Below are 27,407 nucleotides of genomic sequence, written 5' to 3' on the forward strand. Positions count from 1 at the left end.
AAAATGCCCCCATGAATCGACTGCCTCTATCACTGACTATGGTCTTAGGAAGCCCATGCAAGCAAAAGACCTCCCTGAAGAACAACTCAGCCACCTGTGACGCTGAGTACCGTGTCAGGATGGCAAAGAAGTGGGCATATTTGGTCAATCGATCCACCACCACATAAATACAATCTCTGCCCTACACCATAGGGAGCCTTGTGATAAAGTCCATGGAGATACTCTCCCATTTCCCCTCAAGAATGGGAAGTGGCTGCAACAACCCAACTAGATGGGTCAACTCCCCCTTGTTCCTCTGGCAAGCCTCACACTCCTACACATATCTCAATACGTCCCCCTTGAGGCCTTTCCATGTGAAACACTCTCTGATTGTCATGTATGTCTTTTGAAACCCCTAGTGTCTCGATAGTGGGGAGTCATGAGCTGCATGGAGAATCCTCTCCTTCAATTGTGAACTTGACACCAAGAATATACGCCCCTTGTAGTAAATGACCTCAACCATCACCCTATAGCGCTCATCAGCGTGAATGCCCTCCAAAATCTCGCATGCCCGTCGGTCCTTGGAGTACTCCACCAACAACTGCGCCTTCCAATCATGGCAAATGCTCATGAGTGAAAGTGTTGCGGGCCTCCTGGATAATGCATCTGCTACTATATTGTGCTTTCTGTTGACATACTCAATGTCGAAGTTGTAGGCCTGCACTTTGCTGACCCACTTTTGCTGCCCCATAAAATGGCGAAGACTATTGTGGTCAGTCTTCACCCGAAATCTGTTGCCCACTAGGTACTGTTGGAATTTGGCCAATGCATGCATGATGGCCAACATCTCCTTGTCGTAGATAGAATACGACCTCTCATGTGGAAGGAGTTTCCAACTCTCAAAAGCAATGGGGTGTCCATCCTGAGATAATACTGCGCCAACCCCCTCTCCTGATGCATCGCACTCCAATGTGAACGATTGTGTGAAATCCAGAAGTGCCAAAATTGGGCAACTACTCATCACCTCCTTGAGGTGATCAAACGCTGACTATGCCTTGTCCGTCCATGTAAAAGCCCCCTTCTTCGTCAGATCTGTGAGGGGAGCCACTAGTTGTGAGAAGCCCTTTACGAACTTCCTATAGTAGGTGCATATACCTATGAATCCCCTCAACTCGGTCACATTCCGGGGCTCAGGCCAATCCCGGATGGCCCTGATCTTCTCCTCGTGCACCCTCACTCCATCTGCGCCAATGATATGTCCCAAGTAGAGCATCTCTGTCAGCCCAAACTCACACTTGGACAACTTGGCGTAAAATTGCTGCTCCTCTAAGATATGCAACACCATCTCCAAGTGCTGCAAATGCTCCTCCCATGTCCAGCTGTAAATCAAGATATCATCGAAGAACACCAACACAAACTTCCGCAACTGCCCACGGAATACATGGTTTATGCATGACTGAAAGGTGACAAGTGCGTTGGTTAGCCCAAAGGGCTTGACCGATAACTCAAAGGGCCCATAGTGGCACCTGAAAGCCATCTTGGGGATGTCCTGATCCCTCACCCTAATCTGGTGGTACCCCAAGCACAAATCTATCTTAGAGAAGTACTTGGCTTCTCTAAGCTCATCCATTAGCTCATCAATGCGCGGGATGGGGTATTTGTTCTTCAAGGTCTTCTTGTTGAGCGCCTTGTAATCAATGCACATGCGCAAAGTCCCATCCTTCTTCTTCACCAGAACTACTGATGAAGTGAAGGGGCTAGAACTTGGCCTAATGTGCCCTAATGCCAGCAACTCCTTGATGGCACGCTCGATCTCGTCCTTGTAGGCCTTAGGATGCCTATAAGGAGTGGCAATAACTGTCTGCACCCTAGACTCCAACTCGATGGTGTGCTCAAAACCCCTGTCTGGTGGTTGTCTTGGTGGTATGTCCCCAAACACTACCAGGTATCTGTCCAAGATGTCCTGTATCTCTGGGTGAGGTGGCTTGGGATGTCCCCGAACCTCTGAAATCCTCAGCTCCACTACCCATGCTATGTCCCCATGCCTGAAGTTAGCCTCCATCCTGTGCACCAAAACTGTCTGTGGAGGGTACAAATGCATGCCTCGAAGAACTACTAGCTTGCCATCCGACCTTGTGAACTCCATCTCCAGTTTCCTCCAATCAATGGTGACCCAGCCAAGGGCGTAGAGCCACTGGACACCCATCACCACGTTGGTGTCCGACACATCCACGACAAAGAAATGATCTGTCACCGAGTAGTTACCCATGGTCATTGTCAAAGTTGGAACATATCGGGTGCACTACATAGTCTTGTCTCCCGACACTAGAACTGAGAACTCCTCGAACTCCTCTGTAGTGACGCCCCTCCTCTGAACAATCTGAATATCAATGAAATGGTGGGTGGCCCCACTGTCTACCAAAATTGAGACATGCTGTCCCTGCACTATGCCTCGGATCCTCAAAGTCAAAAATTTGGGAATTCCACGCAAAGAAGCGAGGACTCCCCCAGATGGTGCAAAAGGTGCCCCCCAGGTGGTGGTGGTGGTCCCCTCTCTGCCTGACCCTTGCTATCTCCCCCGCCAAACTCCAACTCCACATCATCCTCCTGGTCACTATCCGAGAAGACCTCGATATAGTGGGCCTTGCCTGCTGTGCACCGGTGGCCTGGTGCCCATGGCTCCTGACAAGTAAAACATAGTTTCCTCCTCCAGAGGTCTCTCCTGGTCTCCTCATCTAACTGCCCACGCCCCTGGGCTGCTTGCTATGGTGGGGGTCTAGTGTCACCTCCCTTCTGTGGGTAGGGAGTCCGTGATGGAATGGGTGCTCTGGTCTTGGGGATTGCCCCCTGCAAATCTCTAGCACAAGTCACCACCTCCTGCAAGGTAGAGGGCCTGCATGACTTCACCAGTCCATGCAATGGCTCAAGTAACCCCTCTATGAATGTGTACACCCTCCTAGCATCAGATAGGTTTGGCACCATAACTGAAACCCTCAAAAACTCTGATATGTAATGCTCAAGGTGGCCAGTCTGTCTAAGTTGGGTCAACTCCCTGAAGTGAGCTTCCGTGTCCCTCCTATCAAAATGCTCCACCACTCTCCGTGTGGAGTCCTCATAAGATGTCATGCTGGCATGCCCCAATGTGGACAAGCCATGAAACCACCACTCATATGCTTCCCCCTCCAAGTGCAAGGTAGCCATTTTGATAGCTTCCACCTTCGTCATCCGATTAAGCTGGAAATAAGTTTGCAACTTCTCCACCCAAGCTCGAGCTGTACACTTGGTAGAGCCATCATATGTGCGGAAGTACATCCTCCCAATGGTACGTTGTAACTCTGGGTTTTGTGTACTTCGTGTTGAAGTTTCTAAGTCTACTTAGTTAGAAACCCTTCATGCACTTTATTTGATTTATTCCTACCTACTTGTTATGTTACTTAACAAGTTATTTACAATGTAAATACTGAAAATAAACACTAGTGCATGCTCAACATATTACAGATCAGCGAATAAAGGAAACAGAAAAAATCACACCATATGACACCATTATTTTTGGACGAATGTCCCCGGAAAAACCCAATGTGGGAAAACCGATGCAGCTATCTAAGGGTTTTCTTATTAAGCAATATCAGAGTACAATCTGGGTGCTGAAACTGGCCTACCCAACAGAGAATTTCCTTGGCAGTAATACCTCTCAGTTTCTGACAAATCTCCTGGTTGAAACCCCAGATAATCCTTCCAGCAGCTACTCAGCACCAATCTACCCCAAAAACCCCAGCGTCAACTTATCTCTGGAATGCGTCAGCCCCTCTCTGCCCAGCGTTGGCCCTGCGTCACCCCGGATGGGTCTGCGTCAGCCTTAGGAGGCCCTACGTCAGCCCTCTGGCCCTCTGCGTCAGCAACGCTGGCCTCTTTGAGGCTCTGCGCAGCTCCTGGCTGCCTCTGCGTGAGCCCTGGCTGGCCCTGCGTCACTCTCCCTGGCTATTGTGCTACTCTCTCGGCACTATCTTTGCCTCTCTGTCCCTCTGTACTCAATGCCCCTCAGCGGCAACTTCGATCACTAATTCTATCTCTCTTAGCAAACCCCTCTCTAGAGAATAGAATGACTGATCACTCTGGTGTATTCTCCAAGTGACCCTCAAGCCCCTTCTTATACTTTCCCTGTTGACATATCAACAGCCGAGATTAAGTCCCTAATCAACGACTAAGATTAGATCTGGCTTGATCCATGTCTTTTGGACCATTCTAACACAATTTCATATTAATACACATTAATATTTTATTTTCCCCAAGTTTAGACTTAGGGACTCCATTAAAAATATTAATTATTTTAATATCTCCTGAATTGTTTAGAATCTGCCCAAACCCTTTCTAGGTATTGGAGATCTCATGTGCCCCAACCTCTCCACCAAATTTCGTGGCTAGAGCACATTCGATACTACCCCAAATCAACACTTCCTCTTAGTGAGGATTGTGCTCTGTTGAAGTTTCTAAGTCTACCAGTTAGAAACCCTTCATGCACTTTACTGATTTATTCCTACCTACTTGTTCCGCTTAACAAGTTATTTACAATGTAAATACTGAAAATAAACTCTAGTGCATGCTCAACATATTACAGATCATCAACTGAAGGAAACAGAAACAATCACACCAAATAACACCATTATTTTTGGACCAATGTCCCTGGAAAAACCCAATGCAGGAAAACCGGTGCAGCTATCTGAGGGTTTTCTTATTAAGCAATTTCAGAGTACAATTTGGGTGCCAAATCTGGCTTACCCAACAAAGAATTTTCTTGGCAGTAGTACCTCTCAGTGTGAGACAAATGTCTCGGCTGAAAACCCGGGTAATCCTTTTGGCAGCTCCTCAGCTCCATTCTGCCCCAGAAACCCTAGCGTCTGCCTTTTTGCACTGTGTCAGCCTCTCTCTGCCCAGTGTTGGCCCTGCATCACCCTGAATGGGTCTGCGTCAGCCTCAAGTGGCCGCTTCTCTGAAGCACCGCGTGAGCCCTGGCTGCCTCTGCGTGATCCCGCATGAGCCCTGGCTGCTACTGCGTCACTCTCTGTGGCTTCTGCACTGCTTTCCCGACACTATCTCTTTTTCTCTGTCTCTCTGTACTCAATGCCCCTCAGCTACAACTCTAATCACTGATTCTATCTCTCTTAGCAAACCCGGCTCTAGAGAATAGAATGACTGATCATCTGGTGCATTCTCCAAGTGACCCTCAAGCCTCCTCTTATACTTTTCTCGTTGACATATCAATGACCGAGATTAAGTCTCTAATCAACGGCTAAGATTAGGTCTGGCTTGATCCATGTCTTTTGGACTATTCTAACACAATTATATATCAATCCACATTAATATTTTAATTTCCCTAAGTTTAGACTTAAGGACTCCATTAAAAATATTAATTATTTTAATATCTTCTAAACTATTTAGAATTTGCCCAAACCTTTTCTGGGTATTGGAGATCTCATGTGCCCCAACCTCTCCACCATATTTCGTGGCTAGAGCACATCCGATGCTACACCAAATCAACACTCCCTCTTAGCGAGGACTGTGCTCTAGCAATACTCCTCACTGAGTATCACCCTGATCATCTAGCATCAGTCACCGTGCTGATGCTAGGCCTATTGCCCATCATGATCTGCGCTGCTGCATCCTGTATTGATGCCCATGGCTCTGCCACTGCCACTGCTACATCTGTACGACAGCTCCCTCTGGATCCGTGCTGCTGCTAGCCCTTTCTCCCAACACTGCATCCGCACTGCAACTCCTCTCATCATGCTGCATCGTGCTGCCCATTGCTGCACTGCAACTCAATTGCTGAGAAGTAAGTAACTGATCTCCATCTATGATCTCTCTGTTGGGCTAGAGACCCTCCTGATGATGAAGCTCCCTCTTCCACTGACAAGTGCTCCCTCTATGACCTCTACGCTGTTGCAACAACTCCCTGCATCTCGCACCGTTGCACACCTCTCTGTGCCATCCTGCACTGGTGCAACACTCCTGTGCCTCTCGCACTGCTGCAGCCTGTTAGGGTCGCGCTGTCTCGGGACTCCTGCACTGTAGCTCTCTTTGCCGCTTCATCCGCATCCATCTCTACCCACATTTGCCAATCCTGCTACTCTTCAGGGCTCTCGTAGCATGGCCTAATCTAAGAGGTTGGGTACATCGAGGATCCTGCCCCTCATCGCCTGTAGTTTGCCTGACTACAGCTCGATGTCTCTGTACTTCCGCTCAAGTGCTGCATGTGCACTCATGGCATAGTCATCGTCTGTTGACACTTCCTTCTCTGCCCTTGCTGGCGCTGCCTTAGTCTCGGAAGACTCTCCCTTACTCTTCTTCCTTGGACACTAGGTTGCATAATGACCCAGCTCCCCACAGTGGAAGCACTTGATCTTGGAGAGATTCTTCTTCTTCCGCTTTTCTTGCTTTCCCTCATATGCTAGGGCAACATCTTCCTCCTCTTGCTTGAATTTTATCCCATTGCCGTTGCTTCCACCTTTGACTGCCGTTTGATCTCTTCTTGGTGAAGAGCCGCCCACATCTCATCCCAAGGTGGAAGTGTTCCTCTACCCAGTATACTCTGGACAAATACCTCCTAGTCTTTTGAGACAACATTCAGGGCTATCCTCACCATCAATTCCTGATCCGACGTGGCTTCTATTGCAGTCAGCTGATCTCGGATCTCATTCAGTCCTCTGAGGAAGGTGTCAATTGGTTCTCCCTTCTTCATCTAATATGACCTCAACTGATTTTCTAGTAACATTCTTCTCTGCATAGAAGTATGCTGGTACAATTTCTTGAGGGCCTCCCACATCTCATTTGCCGTTTCCTTCTCGGCAATATGTGATACTACATGGTCCTTGACCCCGTCAAGGATGATGCTCTTAGCCCTTGCCATTGCCTCCTCGTACTTGTCGTTCTTAGTTGGGTTGACTGGGATAGCTATCGTTTTCAAGGTGAAGTGCTTGACACGATTTCTGTCAAGTACGGATAAGATTCTGGCCTTCCAGACTGCGAAGTTTGATGCTTCGTCCAGCCTGTCATGGTCTCTTACTCCGTGTAGTGCCATGATGCTCTTCTAGTTCCCTTCTGGAAGTTCTCGATGTGACTCCCTCTGAGTCTGGATTTCCCTCCTGGAAATCCTTCTACCGATGTTAAGATGCCCCCTACTCTGATCGTTTGTGCAACCGCACCACTGATCCGGATTTCTTAGCTAGATACCCTCGGTAGCAACTCCCTTCTCTTGGCTTTGCCCTGTCAGGTACTGTTCTGACTACAGTACCTCACCAACTCCACTTTGCAACTTTACCACAACCTCTTAAACCCCAACAACCTGAAGGTGAAAGCTCCTAGGCTCTGCGTAATCCCAACACCAGCAACTCGGTTTCCTCAGCCAACTGCGTCAACCGTCCTAGCTTCTGCGTGAGTCTCCCTTTGCCTCCCTTAGCCTCTGTGCTGCCTCTTCCTGGCTCACCCTTGATGACGCAGACACTGCGTCACCCTTCCCTTGTTGCTGCTATGCTAGAAACAACTTCTGTCACTCGGGACAACTGTTTTCTGCTGCTATTGCTCCGCTCGACTGATGTCCTCAGTTCTCCTGTGATCTACAACCACCCTCTGATACCATGTTGAAGTTTCTAAGTCTACCAGTTAGAAACCCTCCATGCACTTTACTAATATATTCCTACCTACTTGTTCCATTACTTAACAAGTTATTTACATTGTAAATACTGAAAATAAACACTAGTGCATGCTCAACATATTATAGATCATCAACTGAAGGAAACATAAACAATCACACCAAATGACACTGTTATTTTTGGAACAATGTCCCCGGAAAAACCCAATGCGGGAAAACCGGTGTAGCTATTTGAGGGTTTTCTTATTAAGCAATTTCAGAGTACAATCTAGGTGCCAAATCCTCCATACCCAACAGAGAATTTCCTTGGCAGTAGTACCTCTCAGTCTGAGACAAATGTCCCGGCTGAAACCCGAGATAAACCTTCCGGCAGCGCCTCAGCTCCAATCTATCCTAGAAACCCCAGCGTTTGCCTTTCTGGACTGTGTCAGCCTCTCTCTGCCTAGCGCTGGCCCTATGTCACCCTGAATGGGTCTGCGTCAGCCCCAGGAGGCTCTGCGTCAGCCTTCTGGCCCTCTGCATCAACAACGCTGGCCTCTCTGAAGCATTGCGTAGCTCCTGGCTGCCTCTGCGTGGCCTTGCGTGAGCCTTGGCTGCTACTGCGTCACTCTCTCTGGCTCCTACGCTGCTTTACCGACACTATCTCTGCCTCTCTGTCTCTTTGTACTCTATGCCCCTCAGCTGTAACTCCGATCATTGATTCTATCTCTCTTAGCAAACCCCGCTCTAGAGAACACAATGACTGATCATTTGGTGTATTCTCCAAGAGACCCTCAAGCCTCCTCTTATACTTTTTTCATTGACATATCAATGGCCGAGATTAAGTCCCTAATCAATAGCTAAGATTAGATCTGACTTGATCCATGTCTTTTGGACCATTCTAACACAGTTTTATATTAATCCACATTAATATTTTAATTTCCCTAAGTTTAGAATTAGGGACTCCATTAAAAATATTAATTATTTTAATATCTCCTAAACTATTTAGAATTTGCCCAAACCCTTTCTGGGTATTGGAGATCTCATGTGCCCCAACCTCTCCACCAAATTTCGTGGCTAGAGCACATCTGATGCTACCCCAAGTCAACATGCTCTAGCAATACTCCTCACTGAGTATTACTCTGATCATCTGACATCGGTACCTGTGTTGATGCTAGGCCTTCCTGCCCAACATCCTCTGCCCATGGTTCTACCAATGCCACTGCTGCATCTGTACAATAGCTCCCTCTGCATCCGTGCTGCTACTGGTCCTTTCTCCCAACACTGCATCGGCATTGCACCTCCTCTCATCATGCTGCATCGTGCTGCTTACTGCTGCACTGCAACTCAGTTATTGAGAAGTAAGTAATTGATCTCGATCTTTGACCTCTCTGTTGGGCTATAGACCCTCTTGATGCTGAAGCTTCCTCTTCTGCTGACAAGTGCTCCCTCTCTGACCTCTACGCTGCTGCAACAACTCCCTGCATCTCGCACTGTTGCACACCTCACTGTGCCATCTTGCACTGGTGCAACACTCCTGTGCCTCTCGCAATACTGTAGCCTGCGAGCCTCGTGCTGTTTCGGGACTCCTGCACTGTAGCTTTCTGTGCCGCTCCATCCGCATCCATCTCTACCTGACTCTGCCAGTCCTGCTACTCCTCTTCGGGGCTCCCGTAGCAAGGTCTAATCCAAGAGGCTGGGTACCTCGAGGATCTTGCCCCTCATCGCCTGTAGTCTGCCTGAATACAGCTCGATGTCTCCCCACTTTCGCTCAAGTGGTGTGTGTGCACTCATGACACAGTCATCGTCTGTCAAAACTTCCTTCTCTGCCCTTGTTGGTGCTGCCTTAGTCTCGGAAGACTCTCCCTTACTCTTCTTCCTTGGACCCTGGGTCGCATAATGACCTAGCTTCCCACAGTGGAAGCACTTGATCTTGGAGAGATCCTTATTCTTCTGCTTTTCTTGCTTTCTCTTAGATGCTAGGGCAAGATCTTCCTCCTTCTGCTTGATTTTGATCCCCTTGCTGCTGTTGCTACCCGTCTTCGACTGCTGTCTGATCTCTTCCTGGCGAAGAGCTGCCCACATCTCATCCGAAGGTGGAAGTGTCCCTCTGCCCAGTATACTCTGGACAAATAAGTCCCAGTTTTCTGAGACAGCATTCAGGGCTGTCCTCACCATCAACTCCTAATCCGACGTGGCTTCTATAGCAGTCAACCGATCTCAGATCTCATTCAATCCTCCAAGGAAGGTGTCAATCGACTCTCCCTTCTTCATCTGATACGACCTCAAATGATTCTCAAGTAACATCCTTCTCTGCACAGAAGTATGCTGGTACAATTTCTTGAGGGCCTCCCACATCTCATATGCCGTTTCCTTTTCTACAATGTGTGGTACTACATGGTCCTTGAACCCGTCAAGGATGATGCTCTTGGCCATCGCCATTGCCTCCTCGTACTTGTCGTTTTCATTGGGGTCGACTGGGATAGATATAACCTTCAAGGCAAAGTTCGTGACACGATTTCTGTCAAGTACGGATAATATTCTGGCCTTCCAGATTGCGAAGTTCGACGCTCCGTGCAGTCTATCCTGGTCTCTTACTCCGTTTAGTGCCATGATACTCCTCTACTTCCCTCCTAGAAGTTCTCTATTCGACTCCTCCGAGTCTCTACTTCCCGTCTAGAAGTTCTCTTCTCGACTCCCTCTGAGTCCCGATTTCCCTCTTGGAAACCCTTCTGCTGCTGTCGAGATGCCCCCTACTCTGATCGTCTTGTGCAACCGCATCACTGATCCGGGTTCCTCGACTAGAAACCCTCGGTAGCAACTCCTCTTGGCCTTGCTCTGTGAAGTACTATTCTGACTACAATACCTCACCAGCTCCACTCTGCAATATTCCCACAACTTTCTAAACCCCAACAACTTGAAGGTGAGAGCTCCTAGGCTCTACGTAATCCCGACACTAGCGACTCAGCCTCCTCAGTGAACTGCGTCAGCCTTCCCAGCTTCTGCGTGGCTCTGTGTGAGGCTCTCTTTGCCTTCCTTAGCCTCTGCGCTGCCTCTTCCCTTCTCACCCTTGATGACGTAGGCACTGTGTCACCCTTCCTTTGTTGCTGCTATGCTAGAAACAACTTCTGTCACCTCGGGACAACTATTTTCTGTTGCTATTGCTTCGCTCGGCTGATGTCCTTAGTCCACCTGTGATCTGCAATCACGCTCTGATACCGTGTTGAAGTTTCTAAGTCTACTTAGTTAGAAACTCTTCATGCACTTTATCTGATTTATTCCTACCTACTTGTTATGTTACTTAACAAGTTATTTACAATGTAAATACTGAAAATAAACAGTAGTGCATGCTCAACATATTACAGATCAACAACTAAAGGAAATAGATACAATCACACCAGATGACACCATTATTTTTGGACCAATGTACCTGGAAAAACCCAATGTGGGAAAACCGGTGTAGCTATCTAAGGGTTTTCTTATTAGGCAGTATCAGAGTACAATCTGGGTGCCAAAATTGGCCTACCCAACAGAGAATTTCCTTGGCAGTAATACCTTTCAGTTTCTGACAAATCTCCTGGCTGAAACCCCAGATAATCCTTTCAGCGGCTACTCAGCACCAATCTGCCCCAGAAACCCTAGCGTCAACCTCTCTCTGGACTGCGTCAGCCCCTCTATGCCCAGCGCTGGCCCTGCATCATCCCGGATGGGTTTACGTCAGCCTTAGGAGGCCCTGCATCAGCCCTCTGGCCCTCTGCGTCCGCAATGCTAGCGTCACTAAGGTTTTGCGCAGCTCCTAAATGCCTTCGCGTGAGCCCTGGTTGGCTATGCGTCACTCTCCCTGGATACTGCGTTGCTCTTCCGACACTATCTTTGCCTCTCTGTCTCTCTGTACTCAATGCCCCTTAGCTGCAACTTCTGATCACTAATTCTATCTCTCTTAGAAAACCCTGCTCTAGAGAATAGAATGATTGATCACTCTGGTGTATTCTCCAAGTGACCCTCAAGTTCCTTCTTATACTTTTCCTGTTGACATATCAACGGCCGATATTAAGTCCCTAATCAACGGCTAAGATTAGATTTGGCTTGATCCATGCCTTTTGGACCCTTCTAACACAGTTTCATATTAATACACATTAATATTTTATTTTCCCTAAGTTTAGACTTAGGGACTCCATTAAAAATATTAATTATTTTAATATCTCTTGAACTGTTTAGAATCTGCCCAAATCCTTTCTGGGTATTGGAGATCTCATGTGCCCCACCTCTCCACCAAATTTCGTGGCTAGAGCACATCTGATGCTATCCAAATCAACACTCGGTCCCCCACTGTCCCTACCCTTCTCATTCTGTTTGAGCTGGCAATAGTCCTTGAATGACAGTGCTGCTTTGAAATCTTCCCCCATGGATTGTCACTCCCTGAAGAAATCTCCCATGGGCATCTGGTCATTCGGTCCTCCATGCTCACTAGGTGTTGATGGTAGGAAAGCAGGTAGCGTGGTTTTGGATGGCCCACTGAAAGCTGGTGGGTGAGTGGTTGGTGAAGGGTGGTCATACTGTTGTGAGGCCCCTGAAGTCTCTCCAAATAGGAACTCATGATGAAGGCTCTTGTCCCTATTTTGCTGTTTGATCTCCTCCAACATCTCTTTCTGTCCCTTAGCCAAATCATTCAGGGCCTTCAAGAGGCTATCGAATGTTGCTTCTTCCTTACTCCTTGGCTCCCCCATCTCGGCTACAACTATTGCCTTCCCATGTGCCTCCATATTAGGTGTAATCTCCAACTCTCTTTCCCTGCTCCTGTACCTCTGCCTCTGGTAAGTCACGTTTTACCTATCCTCCTCGTTCATAGGAAATTTCCCCCATGATTGAGCCAAGATCTGAGCTCTGATACCACTGTAATGTTCCTAATTAGGAAAAACAGTGATATGCAAAGCAAATAATAAATACAACACCAGAAATTTCAAACACTCAATAAACACCCATGTAAACTCCAGAAATAAGAACCAGCTGAGCCATTTTATTAAGCAATTGGGGCAATAGTACAATAGTGTGGAAGGAGTGCACTGGGCTTGCCTCAATGGCAAGCATGAAAAAACCTAGGTGATAAAACAATAAGCCCAGATGATAGAATCAACTGCTCCAATGATGCCCTGCGCTGCCCTAGAAACTTGTACTGTTTGTTGGAAAGAAACTGTTGAAAACCCCACCTCCGGTGCTTAGAAAATTCTGCAAAATTAATCCCAAGCTCCTCACCAAAAACCCACCAAAACCCATAAAGGGTTTGGTTTGGTTTTGACCCCCGAAATTCGGCCCCCAAATACCACGTCCTCCTCCAGTTGCTGGAAAATACGGCCTGCCTGTAACTCATAGAAAAAGCCCTCCAAATCACGCCAAATGGTTGAGTTACACTTCCCCAAGGTTCTCCTTATTTCTCCCAACAATCTCCAACTCCCCAACATGTTCCTCAAGCTCCCAAGTGTGTCGAGTGAGAGGCTTCTGCGCTGGCCCAAGAAGCTGCAATTCATGCTGCCTTCAGTTGGCAATCTCCTATTCTAAAACTCTTCTAAAATGCTGATATTGCATTGAAGCTTCAATACCAAAATTCTCTGGGCAAGTGCTACCCGAGAGACCCCTGAAATGACCTCTACATACTCCCTTCTTGCGTCCTCCTGGAACACGCACTAGCTGAGCAAATGACTGAATGATAGGCTCTGAAATCCCTCCAACTCTTCTCCAAAAGTGGTACGATTTGACCTTGCTAGGGTGGCATTTGAAGTCCCCCCAAAGAAAGGGTGAGTTCTCCGCTTGGAAAACTTAGTGCTAAATAGCAAGTGACCCGACTAAGCAGCTCAAGCAACAAGAGTGAGTTCAATTGACAAAATACCCCAAATGAGGCTGAGCTCCTATTTATAATTAGTGAGCTTCCTTTTCCCGCGTGGGTCCCTCCATCTAGCTTTTCGACCTCCCTTCCTAGGCTATTCGAATTTCTCCTTTAGGCAAGTGCGTTTTTCCTTGTGTGTGTGCCACCCACGCTCCATTAACCAAGTATTTTGGCCTCCCTTTTTCTCCTAAGTCTTACCCCCAAAATTTCTTGGGTCCCATTGTTACCAAAAATGTCAAAATTGTGAAAAAATAAACTTGGGACAACTTAACATAGGAAGGGACATTACAAATGTTTAAAGTAGGGTTTCTATTATGCCATGACTAAATACTTAATTATTGTTGAAATCTTGCTTCATTATTGCATGTAAAATTGTTCTCTCTAAGGCTTATAGGGAAACTCTGAATGTGCAGACCCTATATTTAATTTCTCCCCTCACAAGAATAATTGATAGGGTTTTAAAAGAGTATGCCCTAGTCATTTGCCCTTACGCCATCAATATCTTTCCCTTGAATTTTAACCTTAAAGGACTCTATTAAAGCCTAGTATGATAAGGCATTAATCGTTAATTTTTTGATCATCCATACATTTTTCTAAATTTTATCTTTTTCTCCTCTCTTTGACATCTAGGGCAGCTTCTAGGGTTTCTAGGGATGATTTATGTATTAAAATGAATTTTGTGTGGATGAATGTGGCCCATAAATTACGATTTGCATCTATAAACTTTTTAAAAGCAAAATGCAGCATAGTGCATGGTTATACCCTTTCCTAATTAGGGCTTACACAATCTTATTTTGGCTGTCATCCATACCTAACTGCCATAGAAATAAACTATTGAAGTTTGTCCTAGTGTCTATTGGAAGATCTTTGATCCTTTGTTTTTGAATAAAATTTTAAGGTCTTTCTTAGGCTGCTATATGACATTGAATACCCTTTCATTGCATATCATCCAAACCCTAACTTATAGCAGCCTTACTCTTGGTCTAGGCATAAAGTACTTGAACCCTGGTATTGAAATCTAGGTCATCTTAGCCCGTGCTGGGATCCTATCTAGCATAAGAGACCTTTATTCCTCACCTTAAGCCATAGTATTAGAACATCCTTTAGGTGATTTAGGGAAGCCTCCATTGTGGTTTAATTTCACTAAAGAGCAGGAGAAAGGTTGCTGAGATGACAGTGGCAACCCTTTCTATTGTTTCCATAAGGTCTGGCCCCACCTAGTGAGGCTTTGCACCAGGCCTGCTAGATTTTGCGGCAACAGGGTGATAGTGGATGATCTGACAGGAAGGAAAGAGTAGGTAGATGTGATTAGATGAAAGGTGTCATTGTTTTAGGTGATGAAAACATGGCTTTTCTTTCCCTAGTGGATTTAATCATTTGATTTTGATGAATTGAGATTTATTCTTTAAACATGGCCAAAAACAGTTACTAAGTGTTGTTCTGAAGACTTGCAGTTCAAATTCCAGTAATCAGGCTGTCATACTTGGATTATCAATTTATGAATTTGTTCATTCAGATAATGCCTTTGAAGCTTGAATGCAGGCAATATTAACTTCTGATTGATTGTGTGATACATAAGAGGCTTCTAACGCTATTCCATTTGAAAGGAGGTGTCCATAATGACCTTTTCTGCAACGAGCTTCACTGTGAATGATGATAAACTATTTTGAAATGCAAAATTAATATCTAAATGGTTACTTTGACTGTCTTTTTTTTTATTCCTAAACATAACAATTATGTCTTAGACATTTTTTCAAACATTTCAGTAGTTGCTTCATTTCCATTCTTCCCATGTTTTGTTATATCTGTAAATGAATTGATGCTAATGTCCTCAGATTGTGCTGGATACAGGAATACATAGAAGCTGAAAACATGAGGCTGGAGCAGGAAGCTTGCCAATTTTCTGCAAAAGAAATAATCATGAAGATAGACTACAAGTACTGTCCCAACTTAACTATTATTGATACACCTGGTCTGATTGCTGCTGCACCAGGCCGTAAAAACAGAGTTTTACAGGTAGCCCTAGAAGTACTGCAAATATTCTGTGATCAATATATGGAATTTGTGACTCGATGGATATCATATATGGCAGCAAACTGCAATACTAGGCTATATTGTCCATATGGCTTTTTGAAAAGCCTGATAAAGTTCTTGTCTATTTTTGTTAATTCAAGACTACATTTAAAAGGTTGTGGAGTCAATAACAACTCAGACTTGAAACAATACTAGGAAGACATGTGACAACCTCCTATGAACTTCTCACATGGATACCCTTATAATCAGAAATACGGGTTATGACCATTTTCTTTCCTTTTGACTTTTTGTTGCAAATTCACCCCCTTCCTCTGTCTGCCTAGCTGGTATCTAACTGATGAGCGAATGATGATCCTCTAACTTTGTGTAATATCTTCTTCCTTGTGAGATAATGGAACAGCTCCACTACCCATCATCGACCTATACATTGCATGGTCTCCTCTAGTGCAGCTTGGACATCAAATAGAGCAGGTCAGCAGTTATAGTGCATAACTTATGGGAAGTAGTGGAGAACAACAAAAACAAGAAAGATGGAAATTTAACTGGATTTTATGCTCTCTTTCCATGCATTTAACCTTCTCCCAATACAACTGCCCTATTCTGGAATCTGAAGCCAGGTAACGTACAAGGGCTGCAGCCTGTGACATATGACATTATGGTTTGAATCTTCTTGAGAGGATCCTTTAACTTCTTCTCATCGGTTGATATTTCCTTTTGGTAGTTAACATGTCTCTTTAGAGTGCTAGAAGTAATTAGAAGGTTAATCTTGCCAATGGCTTTCTTCCAAGTTGCTTTCGAAATTGAATTAAATTGTTTGACTGGCATTTCCCTGCCTTGCAGAGATTATTATCCTTAATGAGACCTGCTCCACAAACAATGTTTTTGGATTCCTATGTGGCTTTTTACAATGGTTTACTTGATAATCTGACATGATGTTTTACATGAAGTTGGACACAAGATTGAGGGCTGTTCGGGAATTGCATAGTTGGAAGATTTACTTGCATATACAAGGGAGCAATAATGAATGGATATGGCCAAGGAAGGAGGTATAAAGAGAAGAGGTGGAGGTTCCATTATCTTCTTTACCAGACACTGTGGAGCCATGGATTGTAGAACAAGTAATGAAGGTATAAGGCAAGCCAGTTGGAAAAAAGTGTTTGATGCCAGAGGCAGAGATGAAGTAGACAGCAGATTGACAACATAGGTGTTTGATTGTGGCATCCTGTTACAACAATCCTTGTTGCTGTTGTCTATGTGTACATATAATTGTATAGGAATATGTATTGATTGATTGATAGAAGGAATAAGAATGATGATACAATAACCTTTATGACAGCTTATAACATTGACTGGTCACGAGGTGAAAGGGTATGCACCCCTTGAATTTTCACTTAGTTAATTAATTATTCTTTATATTTGTAATTATGTTTATAACACTGCCGCCCCCTTTAAAATTGCTTTCTCCTCAAAGCAAGGGTAATGAGGGGTATTGTTGGCAAAAATTTTCTTTTTCCCATGATGCATCTAATTTTGGAAGTGTTGTCACGTGAAGTGTACACCTAAGGTGCAATGATTAGAATAGGGGCTGTCACTCTAATCCCTATTCACTCCGTTTAGAGTCTAGACTCTGTCCTTGCTAAGTCAAGGGGAGTAGTCCCTAAAGGTGACTGATGATGGGAAACTTGTTGAAGCAACAAGTCTAGGAGATCTAGAGGCAAGACAATCACTTCCCTAAATAACTTGAATTAGGATTTGAAGGCAAGTTGAGCGATTAAGTTGAGCAATGTGAGATAAATACGTTCGATTAGATCAAAATGACACTTTAGATGAAACAATAAGAGACTAGTGCCTCAATAACAAATGCTCAAGTAAATAGAGAACTTGGACAATGATATTTCAAGCTATAAGGTAAGGAATGCTGCAAGGAAATGTTAGCATAGGAAAAGAAACTATGAGCAATAAACTTTAAGGAGAGACAATTGCAAGGAAGAGAAAAGATGCTAATCCAAATAAAACAAACTTGCACTTACAAATTTAGCCCACAATTCCAATTACCAATGATCAATGAGGAATGAATGCAGGATCTAAGCTAATGTGAAATGCAAGATCTTGGTTACTTTTAATTAAATCCTGTTAAAATTGGCAACTAGGGCCAAACTCCATGTGGGTCTTCTTATTCATGGCAACTGATATTTTCTTGGATTTCTCTCGTCGAGAGGTGTAGGATTGATCTAAAGATCATCCGATTCTGATGAGTATTCATGGAGATATGAATTTATTTGTGTTATGGGACAATTCGTCAAGGTTGACTAGCAATCAAAATGTTGATTTGAGGTAGCATCGGATGTGCTTTAGCCATGAAAATTGGTGGAGAGGCTAAAGCGCATGAGATCTCCAAGACCCATAAATGGTTTGGGCAGATTCTAACCGTTTTGGGAGATATTAAAATAATTAATATTTTTAATAGAGTTCCTAAGTCTAAACTTAGGAAAAATAAAATATTAATGGGTATTAATATAAACTGGGTTAGAAGGTTCCAAAAGTAATGGATCAAGCCAAATCTATTCTTTGCCGTTGATTAGAGATTTAATTTCGGCCGTTGATGGACCGATGAGAAAAGTATAAGAGGAGGTTGGAGGGTCAGTTGGACAACACACTAGAGTGATCAGTGATTCATTTTGCTAGAGTGGGGTTGCTAAGCAAAGTTGAATCAGTGATTCGCAACGCAGGGCAGTGAGTACGCGGCAGAGAAGCAGGGACAATACTGGGAGACCAGCACAAAAGCGGAGAGAGCGGGAGCAACAGTCAGTGCAGGCTACGTAGAGGCCAACAGAGGCAACACAAAGCCCAGAGGGACTGCGTCATCCATGCAGAGGGCAGAGGGAGTGACGTAGAGGCTCCCAGAGGCTACGCAGTGCCTTAGAAGGCTGATGTAGAGGGTCATGGGGCTGATGCAATGGCGAGAAGGGCCAGTGCTGAGATTCAGTTGTGCCAGAGAGGGTTTCGTGGGACAGGTTTTCTGAATACCTGTTTCTGGATATAGAGGTATTGCTACCGTATATTTTTCTCTATCGGGTGAGTCGGTTTAGGCACCCAGTTGTACTTAGATAAACTGCATAATAATATAACCCTCTGAATAGCTGCATCGGTTTTCCCGCATTGGGTTTTTCCAGGGACATTGGTCCAAAATAACAGTGTCACTTGTGTGCTTGTTTTCTTTCAGTTGATGATCTGTAGATGTTGATACTGTACTTGTGTTTATTTTCAGTATTTACATGGTAAATAACTTGTTAAGTAATTAAACAAGTAGGTGAAATAAACCAGATAGTATAGGAAGAATTTCTAATGGGTTAGACTTAGAAATTCCAACATGGTATCAGAGCGTGGTTGCAGATCACAGGAAAACTGAAGGCATCAGCCGAGCAGAGCATTTGCAGCAGATTCAGCTGTCCCGAGTGACAGAGCTGATCCTTGCAAAAGGCGACAGAGGAAGGAGTGACGCAGAGGGATTGCGTCATCAGTCTGGCCAGAGAAAGGCCAGCGCAGAGGCTGAGGGAGGCAGAATCAGGCTCATGCAGAGGCTAGAAGGGCTGACACAGTTGGCTGAGGGAGTTGATTTGTCGGTGCCGGATTGCGTAGAGCCAAGTGGCTCAATCCTTCAGTTGCTAGGGCATAGGAAGCTATGGGTAGTTTGCGGAGCGAAGTTGGTGGGGTACTGTGGTCAGAACAGTACCTAACAGGGTAAGACCAAGGTAGAGGGAGTTGCTGCAGAGGCAAATTTCTAGCCAAGGAATCCGGATCAGTGTTGCAGTTTCACAGACGATCGGAGTGGGGCAACTTGACGTTGGCAAAAGGATTTCCAGGAGGGAAATCGAGACTCAGAGGGAGTCGAATCGAGAACTTCCAGACAGGAAGTTGATAGACTCAGCAGGAGTCAAACAAAGGACTTCTAGGAGGGAAGTAGAGAGACTTGGAGGAGTCAAAAGAAGAGCAGCGAGATGGCCGTGAATGGGCTAAGAGATTAGGATAGGTTGGACGGAGCGTCCAACTTTGTGGTCTGGAAGGCCAGGATCTTGTCGATTCTAGATAGAGATCGCCTTAAGGGTTTTGTCTCGAGAGTGATAGCTATCCCAGTTGACTCGGTAGTTAATGAAAGGTACAAGGAGGCAATGGTTAAGGCTAAGTGTATCATCCTTGATGGGGTCAAGGATCATGTGGTACCACACATTGCCGAGAAGGAAACGACAAAAGAGATGTGGGACGCCTTGAAGACATTGTACCAACATACTTCCGTGAAGAGGAAGATGCGCCTGGAGAATCAGCTAAGGGCATACCAGATGCAGAAGGGAGAGCAGATAAATGTCTTCCTCAGTTGGTTGAAGGAGATCCGTGACCAGCTAACTTCCATAGGGGCCACGCTGGATGAGGAATTGATGGTGAGGACCGCACTAAATGCAGTTTCCGAGGATTGGGAGGTATTTGTTCAGAGCATGCTGGGTAGGATGAGTCTTCTAGATTAGGAAGAACTGTGGGCGGCTCTTCGTCAAGAAGAGATCAGACAACTGACCAAGGTGGGGAGTAGCGACAAAGGGGTCAGAATCAAGGAGGAGGAAGAAGAGGGTGCGGCTCTAGCATCTGCGGGAAAGCAAGAGAAGAGGAAGAAGAAGGACCTCTCCAAGGTCAAGTTCTTCCATTGTGGGGAACTGGGTCATTTTGCGAACCAATGTCCTAGGAAGAAGAGTAAGGGAGAGGCTTCGGACTCGAAGGCAGCGCCAGTGAAGGCGGAGAAAGAAGTCGAGGAGGATGACGATTGTGCCATGAGTGCTCATGTGCCACTTGAGCAAAGTGGGGAGACATCAAGTTGTAGTTAGACGGACTACAGGCGATGAGGGGCAGGATCCTTGAGGTACCCAACATCTTGGATTATACCTTACTATGGGAGCCCTGAAGAGGAGTAGCAGGACTGGGGGATGCAGGTAGAGACAGATGCAGATGAAGCGGTAAAGAGTGCTACAGTGCAGGAGTCCCCGGACAACGCGAGGATAGCAGGTTGCAACAGTGTGAGAGGCACGGGAGTGTTGCACCAATGCAAGATGGCACAGAGGTGTGTAATGGTGCGATATGCAGGGAGTTGTTGCAGCAACACAAAAGTCAGTAGAGGGAGCACTTCTTAGCGGTAGAGGGAGCTTCAGCATCGGGAGTGTTTCTAGCCTGACAGGGATGTCAAAAGTTGTGTGGATCAGTTACTTCTCAGTAACTGAGTTGCAGTGCAGTAACACGATGCAACATGATGAGAGGGGATGCAGTGCAGATCCAGTGCTGGGAGGATGGACCAGCAGCAACACGGATGCAGAGGGAGTTGCCGTACAGATGCGCAGTGGCAATGGCAGGCCCATGGGCAGCAGTACAGGATGCAGCAGTGCAGAGGATGTTAGGAGGGGAGGCCTAGGATCAGCACAGGTATTGGTGTCGGATAATCAGAGTGATACTCAATGAGGAGTATTACTAGAGCATAATCTTCGCTAAGAGGGAGTGTTGATTTGAGGTAGCATTGGATGTACTCTAGCCATGAAAATTGGTGGCTAAAGCACATGAGATCTCCAAGACCCAGAAATGGTTTGGGTAGATTCTAACCCGTTTGGGCAGATTGTAACCGGTTTGGGAGATATTAAAATAATTAATATTTTCAATGGAGTTCCTAAGTCTAAACTTAGGAAAAATAAAATATTAATGGGAATTAATATAAAAGTGGGTTAGAAGGTTCCAAAAGTCATGGAGCAAGCCAAATCTAATCTTAGCCGTTGATAGAGATTTAATCTCAACCGTTAATGGACCAATGAGAAAAGTATAAGAGGAGGCTTGAGGGTCAGTTGGAGAACACACCAGAGTGATCAATCATTCATTTTGCTAGAGCGGAGTTGCTAAGCAAAGGTTAATCAATAATCAACAGCGAGGGGCAGTAAGTACGAAGCAGAGAGGCAGGGACAATACTGGGAGACCAGCAATACTCGGACAACTCCCTCTGCTAGTCCATCCTCCCAACACTGCATCTGCACTGTATCCTTGACCTGAAAATCACTTGTGAGTGATCTCAGTTAATTGATGAAGGTATTACAGACTCATGTGCTGGTGTGTGTGTGTGTGTCTATGTTATCTTAGGCAATGGATCGATAAGATTGCAAAATACACAGACACTGGAAAACAGTAAGAGAAACGCAGCAAGCAAATGCAAAACACAACAATTTAATAAGGAGTTCATCCAATCGTCCTGGGCTACGTCTCCTAGTCCAGCTTTCAGTGGTGGCCTTTTCTATTGTGTCTTTAAGCAGAGTTTTTATAATGAGGAGCTCAAATTGAGTCTCCTGGAACAGATGATGCTTAGTAGGGTGGTACTTGGATTCCCCAAGCCACTAGAGTACACAGACTCCTCCTTAGCAAGTCTCGACCTCAACTGGTCTTAATGGGATGAGTCCAACTTGGTACTTAGTTCCCATCAGATATCCTCACAGGGATTGCTTGAACCTCTCAAGCCTTCTCGGTTTTGTCTGCTCGATGTTGCCTTAACTCTGCAGGTCCGCTCGACTTCCCTGTTCTCTGCTTCTTGCTTTACTTTCTCCTCTGTCTCCTTGTTTTACTATCTTTGTCGGTTCGTGGCTTAAAGCCAATTCGTCCTTTGACTGTTCGTTCCCCTTCCGTCTCTTCGGATCGCCTGCCTCTGTCCGCTGGAATTCCTTGCTTCTGTGTCATCGCCATTGTGTAACGTTGCATAGAGAAGTGGCCACTTGCTCCTTACGAACTGAGCGCCAGCTCTTCCTCGAACGATCGTTATTTCGGTTACTTTGTGAAATGATTCATCCGCCAGCTCAACGGTCAAATCGGACTTCAAACCTTTATGCGTCGTAGTTTATTTCTCCCTCCAAATCCTGTCTCCCATCAGGTGTAATATCTACCGTTAGATTTGGGGCCTCCAGATCCTATGGTCATCGCTTTTATCACGCGGGTGACTTGCTCGACCGTTAGCCCACGATGAGAGTGGTTTTCTCTCTCATCCGCCAGACACGCATCATTCAACGTATGGCATTGCTTGGTCCTCTGCCAAATCCGCTTACCGCCCGAAATGCCTCCGATATTCCGCTAGTTTTGGAGCGCGGGACTCGCTTGTTGGTTTTGGTGCTTTTCCCACGGTTTTTCGATTTTCCCTTGTGACCGAGCGCTTGGGGCTTTTCCTTCGCGAGGGGTTTTGCCTAGTGATGCGCGCTAATCGTGCATCAGAAACAACCTTTGTTTCTGGGTTTGAGCCTTCCAACTGCCATATTTGCGCCATGCACAGTCCCCATGGGCCAACGGTTAGCATGCTTTGACCGAAGCTCCTCGTTGCTATGTGCTGGCTGCAATTTACCATTATACAGAGGTTATTTCTGATAGCTCGTTGTTTACAAGATTTTGAAGTCTGTCACGATTTGGAACAGTCATGGAACTATGATAATTTTCATAGATCCAAGATCACGACCTTCCCACTGAAAAGATTTTGGACCACCAAAAGTTGGTTTTCAAGCATCGACTAAGTGAGGGTACAATTGTCTCTCTTGTCCAATCTCTATCCACTTTGCACTGCTCGGCTTTGAACCCTTGAGCCCAACTTTGAGGTACTCAACATCTCCCCTGCACGTTGTTCTCACCTTCCTGTCTAGAACTGTGTCTTCCTGCAATTCATTATGATATTCAGGTAGCAGGTCATCAATAGAAGGCAATTGACTCTGCTCTTCAGGATCTTCAATTAACGAAGGTTCAAATAGTCTCAAGCTATCTGCATTTACGACTGAGTAGATGTGCATGTAAGCTGGTAGATCAAGGTGAAAAGCATTCTCATCAATTTTCTCAAGTATCTTGAAAGGTCCATACCTTATAGGCTTTAGCTTTTTACCTTCACCTTGCATCCTGTCCTTGCTGATATACATCCAGACTTGATCACCAACTTGGAAACTATGCTCCATCCGATGCTTGTCATGCCTTGCCTTATATTTGGCCTGGCTCTTTTCCAGCTATTCCTGTACTGCCTGGTGAATCTCTTGGATTTGTTCGATGAACCTAGTTGCCCTGTCCACATCGCTGTGTGTTAAATTGGCAACTAGGGCCAAACTCCATGTGGGTCAACTTATTTATGGCAGTTGATATTTTTATTGGATCCCTCTCGTCGAGAGGTGTAGGATTGATCCAAAGATCATCCGATTCCGATAAGTATTTATGGAGATATGAATTTATTTTGTTTATGTAATTATTATCAAGCTGACCAGCACTTATGTAGGCTCTAGAAGCCCAACCGACGTGTCTATTCAACCTCTACATTTTTAGTATAAATAAGAGAGGATTTGATGTCATTTAGAACACACCTCTTCATGTGTAGCCTCCTCCTCTCCACGTCTAGGTTTTTGGTGAAGGAGAGAGACACCATGAGTGATACGCTGGTCTTCAAGTGATGCCCTAGTTGTTGTACGTTGCCCTAGCCACAGAGATCTGAACGCAGTCAAGGGAGGCATTGTTACGCTGTCCAAGAAGCCTTCATACACTGCCTGTAGCAGCCTAAACGCAGACTTGTTCACGCAGTCAATGGAGGAAGAAGAGCCGTAGTCATCAAGCATAGAAGAAGCCGCAGGAGATCTGGCCGCAGTTGAAAGGAGACCTGTAGCTGCCAAGCCAATACGCAATGTGAAGGTTCACGCAGCCCTAAACTTCAGCCACATCCCTAAACGCTGTAAAGGAGAAGACGTTATGTATGCACAACACTATACGCTGTCATGATACGCATACGAAATTATGGAAACTATACACACAGCGTGGACAGTCTATACGCTCAGTTATGGAAACTATACGCTGTCACCTGATACGCATACGCAGCTATGAAGCCAGCGTAATGAAGCAAAGGATCAGAGTCATATAATATAGATCTATACGCAGCTATGAAGCCAACGTAATGAAATAAAAGGGAAACTCATAACAACCGGATCTCAACGCAACACAAGATGCCTGGCGATCGAAATATTGGAGTTGCAGTGGACTACTCAGCCTCAAGCAAATTTGCCCTCAAATGGGCTCTGGATAATCTGGCAGACAAGGGAGATCGAGTCGTGGTTATTCATGTCAATCAAAACAAACCGCCGGAGAGCGGACAGAGTCAACTGTGGGAGCAGTCCGGATCACCTTTGATTCCTTTATCCGAGTTCAGAGTAGCCAATATGTCTAAGCTCCGGATGCTGAGACTCTGGATTTGCTGGACACTGCGTCAAGGCAAAAGGAGCTAGAAGTAATAGCCAAGGTTTATTGAGGTGATGCGAGGGAGAAGTTATGCGAGGCGGTTGAGGACCTTAAGCTTGATAGTTTGGTGATGGACAGCAAAGGCCTTGGGCAACTGAAAAGGGTTTTCCTCGGAAGTGTGAGTAATTATGTTATAAGCAGCGCAAACTGCCCCGTGATTGTTGTAAAGGAACCTGGATTCAAACCATGAAGAGAATCAGTGTTTCATATAGGTATAAATAAAAAACAAAGAAACCTTTTGGTTTGTTATGTCCGTAAGGAACTGGGATTTGAACATTACCTATGCCCTTTTGATTTACGAATTGTAATTTGTAAGGTTGGGACAGATATGGTCAGTATGTGATGACAACACTGTATTCCTGCAATGTTCATCGCTGTTTGTATTTTTTATATATTTTGGTATCTCCGCCACAGCCAAACTAGTTTTTATATTTTGGCCAAAGCTTATTTGTGTTATTAGCTGATGAAGATCATGGGCAGCACAGTGATGTATGAGAGCATGAGCAGCATGATGATCATGGGCAGCACAGTGATGTATGAGAGCATGAGCAGCATGATGATCATGGGCAGCATGATGGTGCTACACAGTAAGGTGTAGCAAATGGACGAGATGCAGCACGATGATAGGTGAAGGAGTCACCTTGAGAATCAGTTGAAGCAGAATGTCTTCAACTGATTTCATCATGATATGAAATGATCTATGCTAGATCTAGATAAGTCAAAGTATTGACTTCTGTTGTAAATGTACTCTCTCTCTCTCTCCTTCTCTGCTGAACTTTGAAGATAAAAGAAGATTTGATCAAAGGGTTTCCCCACACATTGTGGGGTTTGTCCCTGGCTCGTGCCATATCTTGTGTCCTCTTGCCTTGGCTTGTCTTCTGCGATTTATATTTATGTTCTATCTGCAGTTTATCTTAATGTTGATGTGATTGCTAACTATGAAAATTTAAATAAATTGCTCTAGCATAGAACATACCTAATCTTAACATGGTATCAGAGCAGAGGTGAAGACAATGCCCAAGCAAGAGTGAAAGAGCAATCACCGAAGACAGTTGGGACAAGACAGAAGGATCAATGGGTTCCTCATAATTCACCTAGGGTGAAGTCAAAGCAGAGAATGTTATCAGAATGGCGCAGCGGAAGATTATGATGGTCCATCTGAAGATCACTTCATTGGGAAGTTCGGATCTAAGGGTGGAAGGAAAGGCGGATGCCTTGTTGAAATAAGTTCGGCCGTTATGCGAAGGAGTATTCGAATGGCAGAGACACATCTCTTGATGAAGATAACAATCATTCTTGAGACATCTTCAATGATCAAAAGAATGACTGGTAATGCAGGTCATCAAGGAAATGGTCGACTCTTCCAGGAAAGCAAGGAACCCCAAAATCTCTTTTATGTACCTGATCGAACCTGATGTCCATCTCGGAAATGGGAGTCAAAGGTTACAGGGTGGCACTTATCGATGAAAGGTATGTGTTTGAAAATAGATCTTTTAAAGATGTTTTGAGTTCAGGGTTGTATCAAGTTGCAGGAAGTCCACTAGGGACCATGTCCATTGACTCAGCACTGGAGGTCTGTGAGTTAGATGGTGACTAGGATGCCTGAATTCAAAAAAAAGAAGCATGAAGGTACATGTCTGAAATGTACCGAAGGAAAATATTATAAGGGGACCCTTCCCCTCATGCAGCTGGTTCACAGGTTTGGAACAACCCGAGGAGTTTGAGAATCATGATCAAGGAATCTCATGTATACAGGTGGAAGAAAGCCCTCTATGGCTTGAAGAAAAACACCTCGGGCATAATATGAAAGGATTGATAGCTGTCTAATGCAGCTGAGATTCACTAGGAGTGAAACCGATCCAAACCATTACTTGAAGGTTGTGAATGATAAACCTCTCGTACCGACACCTATGTCTGACAGGTGCAGACCCTCTCATTTATAGGAGATAGAGGGAGTTGGATTCTGAATGTGGGAAGATAAGCTGCAAGCCTGTAACTACCTCGAGGATTTTAACTTTCAAGAAGTTATATGGTAGTGATGTCGGACTTGATTTGGGAAATGCCTCTGAGTTTCATAAACTTAATCGCGTTGATGTTCTTGGAGAACCTCCGTCCGGACATCTGTGTTGCAGTTAGCATGGTGAGCTCATATTTGGTTGAGCCTCACTAGATTGGTGCCAAGAATCTTCTAAGATATCTTCAGGGCACAATCTCTCATGAATTGAGATACACTGCCGGAAATATGAAACCACATGATTATTCGAATGATGAGTGGGCAGGAAGTATGGAGGATCACTAGAGCACTTCTCAGTGCTGTTTGGAATCTACCTTGATATCCTGGATGAGCAGGAAGCAGAAGTCGGTGACTCTGAGCACCACCAAGGCAGAATACATTGCTGATAGTATGGCCTTCTGTGAGGCAGTCTGGTTGTTGAAGCTCTTCAGTGAGCTGTTTGTACACATGATGAATACCACTGTGAATCTCTGTGACAACCAGAGATGGGATTCGATTATTGAGGAATCCCGTATTTGACAATTGCTCCAGCAGATAGACATCAATTACTGCCTTATCTGGGA

At 45.2% G+C, this 27,407-nt stretch overlaps 1 protein-coding gene and 1 pseudogene across 1 annotated transcript in view; both read left to right on the forward strand.

Annotated features, from left to right (window-relative positions):
* ARC5 (P-loop containing nucleoside triphosphate hydrolases superfamily protein) overlaps positions 1-27,407 on the forward strand; it is a 363,658-nt gene that overhangs the window by 75,444 nt on the left and 260,807 nt on the right. Inside the window, exon 2 of the mRNA XM_089397159.1 lies at positions 15,336-15,500. Coding sequence (XP_089253285.1) covers positions 15,336-15,500 — 165 coding nt within the window. The remainder of the gene's footprint in view (positions 1-15,335; positions 15,501-27,407) is intronic.
* On the forward strand, positions 24,504-25,294 carry LOC149204571 (universal stress protein PHOS32-like; annotated as a pseudogene).

This window comes from Pinus tabuliformis, chromosome 1_2, assembly GCF_031772625.1.
Source record: "Pinus tabuliformis cultivar Carrire ecotype Pingquan chromosome 1_2, CPIR1, whole genome shotgun sequence".
NCBI classification, from domain to species: Eukaryota; Viridiplantae; Streptophyta; class Pinopsida; order Pinales; family Pinaceae; genus Pinus; species Pinus tabuliformis.